Consider the following 11,054-nt stretch of genomic DNA (forward strand, 5'->3'; position numbering starts at 1 on the left):
GATGTAATCATTGCATTCTCACCATTGATGTAATCATTTAATGTATATCTCACTATTGATGTAATAATTTAATGTATATCTCACCATTGATGTATATCTCTTTGTACCTTCTAGTTAAATAATATCCATAATCTAAAGAAAAAGATATTTTTCTGGTCAACGTGATGGAAAGGAGGAGTTGGTAAGAACAGGTTGGTCCACATTTTAGGGCGGCGCTTGGAAGGAAGAGGTTGGTCCACATTGTACCTCCTAGGAAAGAAGAGGAAGAGCAAAACTACGCGTAAGCTCTGGATGCGTTGCATAGTGCATTATATGCCGTTGATTCACTCTATGAGTCCTCAGCGACATGCTCCTTCAACACTACGGTCAAATTTGCCTCATCTATTGTGAATAGACAATACAGTCAATAAATGACTTCAGATTTCTCCACTACTGTCACCCAATTCTCTATTTAAAACGATCCTTTTTCTTTCTTTTCCATTGTAACCTCTTTGTCTCTACATCGTTTCAGCTTTCTCCCAAGAAATCTGCAAAGGTAATTACATCATGGCAATTGTAGGGGGAAGTGCTGAGCTTAATACAGGAGCCCGAATTCCAATAATTGGGATGGGGACTGGATCAATGAACATGAACGAGGAGGATATTAAAGCAGCCGTGATTGCTGCTCTTCAGGTATTCTATCTTTTATCAATTCTACCAGATATGGCTGTCTGGGACAAAATATATGCTCTCTTCTATCTTGAACTTTAATTCAAAGTTGTGGGAAGAGATTTTTCTTTTAACTTCTTAAGATTTTACTACAGATGGATTATAGATTCACCTCTGTTCTATTCTAGGAGTGATGTACATGGGCAGTCCAATTATGATAATCTGAAGCTGTGTTTTGTTTTTTAAATGTTCTCTCTCTCTTTCTCAATATAGGTTGGTTATAGACATTTTGACACAGCAAGGGCCTACGGATCAGAGCATGCACTAGGGAAAGCTCTGAATTCAGCTTTTCAGAGTGGGCTTGTCAGCAGAGAAGATGTTTTTGTCACCACTAAACTGCAGAATACAGAACATGACGACCCTGTTGCTGCAATCAAGGATAGTTTAAAGTATGGTTTCCTTTTCAAAAATTCAGTCTTCTGTTTTCTCTGTTATGTAGAACTCCTTATTGAAAAATGTTTGTAATATCCAGGAATTTGCAGCTAGACTATGTGGATCTATTCCTTATCCACTGGCCTGTCAAGCTGAGAACAGAGATTCCATTTAGCCCACTCAAAGAAGAGGACTTTTTGCCATTAGACATAAAGTCTACTTGGCAGGGAATGGAGCAGTGCATGGAGATGGGGCTTACCAAAGCCATTGGGGTTAGTAACTTTTCCTCTAAGAAAATCGAAGACTTGCTGAAACATGCCAAGATCCCCCCTGCTGTTGATCAGGTAAGGAGTTTGCACAAATGTATTTTTCTGTTTTCATCTCACCATTGGTTTTAACATCGTCTTTAATGAGGTTTCTCACCCACTGTTCAGAGACAAATATCTAGGCTGCTATGTTATTGGGTTATGAGTAGTCGGCTAATCTTTTAGTGTGTATTTGGTTATTTGTCTTGCAAATCTACCTATTTGACTATTCATTTTCTAATATTTCTTCATGCAAATCTATCTATTTGACTGTTCATTTTCCAGTCCATTTCACCTAGCATTACTTGATCTAGTAATTTGATTGTATTGAATTGTACTGAGCGCATGATGATTATGGTATGGAATTACAGGTGGAGATGAATCCAAATTGGCAGCAAAAGAAGTTGAGAGATTATTGCAGCAAGCATAACATTCATGTCATTGCGTGGTCTCCTCTAGGAGCTCCAAATACTCCATGGGGTTCTAATGCGGTGATGGATAATCCCCTTTTTCAAGAAATTGCCCAAAAGCATGGAAAGACTAGAACTCAGGTATTTATTTGTTCATATTCGATTATTTTGGATTTTTTTCTTGGACATGAATTAGAAACTTAGATTGGTAGTGTGCAAATGCAGGTTATGTTAAGGTGGAGTTTAGAGCAAGGAGTGAGTCCGGTGCCTAAGAGCTACAACGCAGGCAGATTAGCTGAAAATTTTCAAGTCTTTGATTGGTCTTTGACTCCCGATGATCATGACAAGATTAGCAAGCTTGAACAGAAAAAGATGCAACCAGCCCTTACAAGACTGTCGAAGAATTATGGGATGGGGAGATTTGAGTGTCATGCCCCTTGGTTTAAGCCACTTAGAAGTTGATATTTTATAATAAAGGCATTAGCTTGACTGGGTACATCAAAGTTTTCAATGGGTGCAAATTTTTGTAAGGTTAACTCAGAATGATACAATCTCTGTTTCTGGTTCTCAAGAAAGCAGCAGTCCAAGGCGAGGTTTAAAATAAATTGTGGCAAGGTTTCATGGTGGTCTATATATGACTATTTTCTATTAAAAATATCAATAAATATTCAAGTTCAATTTTTTTTTAAATAGTATTGTATCAGTATTTTTGATATATATACAAATGATGATAGTTTTAACATTTTTTATACTAATTTATCTTCCTTGTCTATTTGTGCCAACAGAATGCAATTATTTTGTACCTTTATCTTAAAGTATGAACTTTAAAGTTATTTATTTGTACCATCCATTATCATCCTTTATTATTGGAAACTACAAAGTCAATGATAAAATAATAGATAGATTTACATAAAATACATACACTTCTCAGAATTTTCTATGGAACTTTACTTTTGACTTAGTACAGAATACAATGATAAGGTGACGGATACAACTATTTTAATTTGAAGATGATATGAGATCTTATGCTAGATTCTACCATTTTGGCTTCATCCAAGTTAACTCATTGATTAATTTCAACAATGAATTTAAATTGCTTCATGTATTTTTTGTTTCTGCTCAACACAAGGAAACTTCCTTGCATTTACATTTAAAAAGACAAGTCTTTGCTCCATATGACATAAAATTTGTTTAATACTTCACTTGGGTGAGATTGCAGTCACCACCCCTTGCAGCAACAATAAGGTGGGATTGTAGTCCATAAATAGCTCTTAGCAACTTGAGGCAATAGCGATGACTTCAGTGTCTCTCAGTAATAGTTGATTCACAACTTCAAATATTCCATGCAAGTACTACTAAAAACTAAATGACCACATCCTACAACTTTAAGTTGGCAAGAGGAATCACTTTTACAATCAAAAAATAATCCATTGATCCATCTCTTTTTCTTGGAGTCTAGCAGGGAAATGGTTCCACAATGATTTATAAACACACACTCCTCTGCAATAGATTATGTTGGGGGCAATATTTTTGGACTTGGGCATGTGTTTGGACTCTGAAGAGGGATGTTTTATAATATTTAATGAGTGATCTCCTAAATAAAAGCATTCACTCCATTTCCAATACAAATTAAAAAAAAATAATAATTAAGGTTAATATTAGAAATTCATATGATGGATCAATTGGAGTTTACTCATGAAAATCCTAGAAAAAGTTTTCTTTTATGATAATATGAGGGAATTGATCTTAGAATGAAGTAGAGGTTGACGATGTTTTGCTTGGTTTCTTATTGTTTGAATCATGCAACAATAACAAAATAATAATTAAGGATAATTTTATGGTAATCATTCTATTTATATAGAAAATATACTTTATTAATCAGAGAATAAACATCACTTTGAATGAAGTTCCTAGTATAATAGGTAGTTGAACAACTTTAATTCTCACATCTTACTATCAACACCTTAGTAAGATATTGGACCCATAACACATTCAATCTTGATGTTGCTATAATCATTCCACCTTCCTATGTTGGAGTGACACTTACCAAACATTTGGTTTTGGTTTAGTTCTAGAGGGTTTTTGGCCTCTCATTATTGTTTGCCACATATTTCTCATTTATTAGTTGTACGATCATCGTTTATTTCACGTCCTCTCTCCTCTCTATGCTCTATGTAGAGCTTAAAAACTTGAAAATAGAGTTGTTCATTCACTTTGGTGGTGAATTATAGTAGAAGGTCATCCTTATGGAGATCAACAAAAGCTGGATCGAGAAAAGATTTCTTCTTCGACAGTGATGATATCTTAGCTACCATTTTAGAAGTCCTTAGTATAGATTTCATCAAAGGTCTCAATGGAGAAGTGAGAGATTCAACCAACTAGGCATTCACTTATATGGATCTAAACATGACTAAAACTAAATGTCTAAATTGAGAAGATAATTAGTTTCCATCACCAATGGGCTCATCTTATGTTTGCAATAGGGAGAGAGAGATATAGAGATATGGATAGAAAGGTGAGATAGGGGAAGAACATGAGAGAGAGAGAGAGGAGGGGGGGGGTAGTGAGACATAAAGATAGAGGGAGAGAGAATAAGAAATATGGAGAGATATAAATAGATAGGAAAAGATATATAGATATAGGGGTCTAAAAAGAGGAAGAGGAAGAGAGAGGGGAAGAGCTAGATGGACAGAGAAAGTAATACATGTCTAGAGATAGAGGGCAGAGGGTAATATATAGGTAGAGTGGAAGAGAGAGAGGGAGACAAATATATAGAGAGGTAGAGAGAGGAGAGGGAGAGATAAATATAGAGATAGTGAGATAAAGAGGAAGAGATAGAGAGATAGGCAAGAAGAGGGATAGGGCAAGATAGAGAAAGATAGATGGTGAGATAGAGTGATGAAGAGATAGAGATGTAAGGAGATATAGAGGGGGAGATGAAGAGAGATAAAAAACAAAGAGAAGGAGAGAGATAGACAAATATAGATGTAAAGGGGGAGGGAGAAATGGGGGGACATAAAGGGAGAGTTGTAGATATATGGGAAGAGAAAGAGAGAGAGAGATTGAGATATATGGGGAGAGAGAGGGGGGGGGACAATATAGAGAGATAGAGAGGGATAGGGAAAGATATAGAGAGATAGGAAAATAGAGGTAGAAAAAGATATAGATAGGAGATAGAGAGAGGAGTGATAGTGTTGGGATCCAAGAACACTAAGAGCATGGGGGGGGGGGGGGGGTGGTGAATCAGTGTTATGCCGGTAAGATAAGATTTTATCCTTTTATACCATACACATATAAACCGGTAAATAAATAAACATATAATATGAAGCAAACAAACCATCCACATAAATGAACACCATAACACGCAAAATTTATACATGAAAAACCTCAAAGAGGAAAAACCATAGTGGGATTTGTGACCCACAATATTAGTTCACTGGCCATATGAAAGGATATTACATATAATGGGGGTCTGCACATGCAGAAAGGCACACTGCCTAGAGCATACTGCTCATCACTAAAGAGTCTCACTGACTACAAGCTTCTGCTAAAGTAAAACAATAAAAATAAACTCAAAAAATGAATCTTCTATTCCAAATAGATTTTGGGTTCTAGCTTTGCTCTATACCGGTTCATAAACCTTGAACACTACTACCAGTATCTCTTCTCCTCCAAGAATGCTTTCCAAGCTATCTACAGATAATTGCATGATATAACACTCACATACAAATGATCTACATGCATATACTTCGCAGTATACTGTTCTGTTATATTCTCCTATGTCACATCCTTTTTCTCATATACAAAATGACCTAGCAGACTAACCTACATACCCATTACAAACAATATGCCTTATGTTGGCTTACAATACATTACAAAAGTTATTCAATGTCGACCTCAACAATAATTACAAAATGATTCACTGAATAAATCTTCCTTGATGTCGGCTTCCTTGAAGTACTTCATGCCAGTGTCGATGCCGGTATAATCCGAGATACTCTAATGCCGGTGTTTGTCGGTATATGCCTCCTAATGCCAGTATATGACTTCCATATAATCTTGTTGCCATCAATGACAACAAAATGAATCCGATGAGTGTCAATTGCCAACAATCTCCCCCTATGGCATTGATGGCAACACTCATATGAAAAATGGATTCCCTGTCGATTCAATTGAAATATGACCCCCCTGAGCAATACACTCCTTCTGATATTCTGATGTCCTTCCCATATATTTTTGTCCGATATTTTTTTATATTTTTCACATATATGAATACTCCCCCTTTGGCATCAATGCCAAAGACTAGTGAAAGAATTGAAAGAATTCAAAACAAAAGAATGAATAAGTATTGTTTGTTTTACCAGAGCTTGACTATCTTCAAAATTTTCGGGTAAGCCTTATCCAGCAACTATAGGTATATGTCCCAGCTGGTTTTGAAAGTATCTAATATGGATGCTAGTCCACCTAGTAAGTGGGCCAATGTTTCCTTCTCTTTGACTTCTGTCGGTGTTGGTTTAGCAATCATGTCCATACACTCTCTTTTATGTACACCCAGTGAATCCAATCTGGGACTCACCAATCCTCTAAGACTTCTTTCTCTCCTAATAACTTTATCTCTATCCTTCTCAAAAAAAAAAAAATTGGTTCTCCAAGGACAAAATTTGTCCATCAACAGATGTTGTCAGTGTAGTTAATCCATCAAAAGAATTAGCAATGCTAGATACCTTATCATGTAATTCCTTTAATCTGCTATCTACATTTGTTGTAAGAATTCCTATGTTACAACAGACCCTGTAGATATTTGTACCTTATTTCAAACAATTCTCAATAAGAATGAGTTTAGCTTCAAATTTTTTTTTCTCTGTTTCAATGATTTGGTCAAATACAAATTTCTTAGCCACAATAAATCTTTCCAATGCCTGTCGGTCTAATACCTGCTGCAATGATTGAAAATTGTTAGATATGTACTTGTTACTACTTATCAGATTGCCATTAGTTTTATGTCAAAGTTATACTATATACTCTAGTTGGTTATCTATTACCAAGATATTCAGTCGGTATGCATAATCTAGTCAGTTACAAAAGAAAGAAAGTCACAGAACGTAGTATACACCAAGCTGTCTACCAAGTATCTTTACATGTCTACCGAGTAGCAAAGATGACACACTGAGTTGATATACACCGAGTGAAACGTGTTACCAGATTCATTGAACCTGGACATGCATATGAAAATGTGTTACAAGATCGAGGCACATCTAACCGTTATCACATTGGAGATTGCACTTAAAGATTGTGTATGATTTTGAGGTCATTTAACCAATGAAATAATTTGCATGGTTATTCATTCAATAAATTGTGTTTGTAAGATCGAAGCAATGAAAGGATCATTGTCATAAGAGATCTATTTATACAACATGAGTTAAGAGTTAAAGAGGTGTGTGCATGAGTGTAAGAAAACTGTTATAGAGACACAGAGGTCACTGAGAAGGTATTCAGAGAACAGTTGAAGAACGGAGTAAACAGAAGGGTTTACTGAGTTACTATATGGGTTACCGAGGTATGCTATAAGCAAGCTAATCTTATTCTAAGCACATAGAATCTGCTATAACATTCCAGATGTAAAGTTGTAGATATTTGTAATAATTTTATTGTAATATTGTGAAGTTGTAAGAGAAACCTTTAACGGGGTAAAAGACTCTAATCAAGTCTATAAATTGTAAAGCCTCTAACCAGGTGCAGCATTTAGTTTAAGTGTTGTGAAATCCTTTAGCAAGGTAGATCTAATAGATCTTGTTACTCCTAATAGGGTAAGCTATCAGAAATAGCTAAACATGTAGCTCTAACCGAGCACTCTTTATTATTGTAGTAGTGAAGTTGTGGGTGCCATCCCCACCACAGTTTTTCTCTCTAACCAAGAGTTTCTGCGTAACCAAAATATATGTGTTATGGAGTGAATCATGTATGATTGTTATCTATTTGTTTTAGCTTTATATTATGTTATTGAACTATTTGATTTATGCATAACAGTAAAGTTATTATTCAAGAAAAGTTTTGGAGTACTGATTCACCCATCCCCTCTCAGTACATTAGCTTTCCATATTGGGCCTAAAAATTGGTATCAGAGCTTGAATCTTGGAAAAGGGTTTAACTACCTAAAGAGTAAGATCTTATCAATGGAAGGCTATAAACAATCTCAGAGGATTGTGTATCTGCAAGAAGAGCTGGATCAGCTAATCAAGTGATTGCAGACATGCAAAGGCAAATGCAAAAATCTCTGAAAGTGAGAAGAAGATTATTTGATGATTTGCAGGACTCTCAAGAGTTAGTGGAACAAATTGAGACATCATCTGAGAACAGTATATATAAAGAAATTGAAGAAATGATTGGAGTATTGAAAGAAAAGAACAAAGCACTGGCTGATCAACTGAAAGCAATGAAAAGAGAACATGAACATTTCAGCACATAGATGACTGAAAATTTTGATGCATTGAGGACAGCTGAGGATAAAACAAGAGATCTATAGAGAGAGAAAAAACAACTTGAAGTCTTAGTATCTAATAAGAATGATGAAATCGCAAGGTTAACTGGAATTCAACAAAACCTATCAGATCAACTAAGTTATGCACATCATGAAGCAATTTTGAAGAATGATGAGAATCAAGCATTGAAACTTGAAGTATCAAAGTTAACCGATGAACTTGAAACAGAGAAGAAATCCAAAGAAACACTGAAGAAGAGTTATGAAGCATCAAAGATGTTGGATGAGCAACTAAATACAAAATGACCCAACAAAGATGCAGGACTCGGTTACAAAGGAAAAGTCTCTACCAAGAAAGGAATTCATACTACCAAGAGAGGAGAATCATCAAAGCAAGCTGGAAACAAGAATAACATCAAAAGAAAGAAGCCTATTTGCAACTACTGTGGAAATCAAGGTCACCCTGCCAACATATGCCAAATGAGAAAAGGTAAGTGACCGAATGTCACTAAGTCCAATGGTTATTGTTACAATTGCAATAAATATGGTCACACATCTAATCAATGTAGGACAAAGTGTGTTAACAATTATCAGAAGGCAAAATTCAAAGGGTTTTGTAAAAACTGCAATAGATATGGACATAGAACTGAGAAGTGATGGCTTAAGCAAAAGAACTATATGTGGTATGCACACCGAGCAAATGCTAGAGGTTACCAAACTCACACAGATCCTTACCGACAATATTCTGCAGTACCATGGGATTACAATACAAGGATATGGTGTGAATGTTGTGGAAGATATGGATATATAAGTGCCAACTATTTTATAAGGTTTGGGATGTACAACCGAAGATCATGGAGAAATCCTGGTATGGCATGTTTTCATTGTCATAAAGTTGGACACTTAGCTGGAGATTGCAGAGATCAACCTAGAAAAAAAATTGAAGAAATAAAAGAAAAATTAAAGATGATTTGGAAAAAGAAGGAAATTGTGTCAAATGAAGAAAGCACCTTACCTACAGAGTTAAGTGCACCTATTCCAAATTAATCGGTAAAGGTATGAAGGGACTGCATTCTCTAAAGGTTAAAATCTTAATAGTTCCTATTCTATTTATGTACTTAATTCAAAATCTGCATAATTAAGATGTATTAGTAAGTTTGAAATTCTATCAAAGTCTTTTGAAGCACTTTACAGGAAGTCTGTCAAGTCGGTGAATACAGGAAACCTGTCTAGTCGGTGAATGAAGGAAGTTTGGTTACTCAGTCAAAACGGAAAAAGGAGAGTAAATCGGTTAAACAGGAACCGAGTGCATTTAATGTTTTTGACCTAACCCGCACGGAGCTCGATAAGGTATTTTGTGTACTTAAAAGCATTTTCGCAGTCATTTCCACTTACCAAGTTTTCGAGAAAGCAAAGCAAGTGAATCTAAGGCGATCAAACCTCCTACAAAGCAAATTCAAGGTATTTACATCAATCTCAACACATCGTTAAGCTAGTTTACCGATCTTATCTAGTTGCCATTATCTATTAAGTATAAAGCGTCTGTCATTTGAAATCCTAAAACCCTAAGGATCTTTTGTTAGCTTTTATCTGAAATCTTCAATGGCACCCAAGATCCAAGATCCCATAGTTGTCAAGAATGTAGAAAAGCCCTCACTAAAATACTCTTTGACTCCTAAAGTCACTTCTGAACCGGATGACAAAACCTCCTTTTCACTCATCCCAGACAGAGTGTTACTAGTCGAGGATGTGAGATTCTTCACCAAATGTCGTGTTGAAGAACTTGGTCATGTTGAAATCAAAGACACCTATGATGAGCTGTGTACCGATGGTAAATTGAACAGCAAGTATGAACACATCAAGATCAAGGGATTAACTAAAGCCCTTACCTATCCCCGTGTGTTCAAACCCCAGTGGGTCAAGTTTGTTCTGAGCAGAGTTCGCAATGATTTCATGTTCCTAGAAGAGAAACCATTCAAGATTACTAAGGAAATCATTCATCTGATTACTGGTTACCCTATCTATGATCATGCCCGAGCCTAGAAGATGATATCACAGAAGGAATTGATCAGTTTAACCAGAGTAGAATCTGATTGCAGAGGATTGAAACTAAACAATGTCACAGATGAAGAATTAAAATTTTCCATTAGAGTAATGGGTTACCGTTTCTTCCAATCGGCAAGGGAAAACAGTGTTCCCTGTGCAACAGTAGACCTGGCCTACAAAATTGTGAAAAAGGGAATGAAAATTGACCTATGTGAGGTGTTGCTGAAGAACCTATTTGAAAATGTGAACACCATCAAGAAGCCGAAGAAGAACAACTTGGCTAATACTCTAAAGTTTGGATCATTACTGGTATGCATGTTTTTCTATTTTGAAAAATTCTTTCCATCAATCGATAAAGTTGTTTGGGAATTACACCGACCAATCACCCATCAGATTAATGACTTCATTAAGAAGTTAGGAGACAATTTCAGTGATATTATGGATGATCACTTCAGTAAATTTCAAGAGAAAATTCATAACAAATATAGGATTCCACCCCAGCTAGTAGAGAAATACAAAAATTATATTTGTTTTGAAGTTGACACCAATTACTGCTATGTGAATGTTGTGGAACCAAGGACTCAATCTTTGTCACCAATGGGTTACGAGATTTATTTTGACATCACAAAACAACAAATTGATGCATTTCTTACATTGCCTAGACATGCTACCGAGCTGAGGTATGGTACCTATGAGGAAGTAAAGGAAAAGGTAAAGATGAACATTGTAGTACCC

General features: G+C 35.8%; 1 protein-coding gene across 1 annotated transcript; it reads left to right on the plus strand.

Moving 5' to 3' along the window:
- Positions 1 to 464: 464 nt before the first annotated feature.
- Positions 465 to 2,257, plus strand: LOC131035606 (NAD(P)H-dependent 6'-deoxychalcone synthase). Its single transcript, XM_057967340.2, has 5 exons — positions 465 to 672; positions 922 to 1,097; positions 1,181 to 1,424; positions 1,757 to 1,936; positions 2,021 to 2,257. The coding sequence occupies exons 1-5, from the start codon at positions 547 to 549 to the stop codon at positions 2,255 to 2,257; spliced, it is 963 nt and encodes a 320-aa protein (XP_057823323.2). The 5' UTR covers positions 465 to 546.
- Positions 2,258 to 11,054: the final 8,797 nt, after the last annotated feature.

This window comes from Cryptomeria japonica, chromosome 3, assembly GCF_030272615.1.
Source record: "Cryptomeria japonica chromosome 3, Sugi_1.0, whole genome shotgun sequence".
NCBI lineage: Eukaryota > Viridiplantae > Streptophyta > Pinopsida > Cupressales > Cupressaceae > Cryptomeria > Cryptomeria japonica.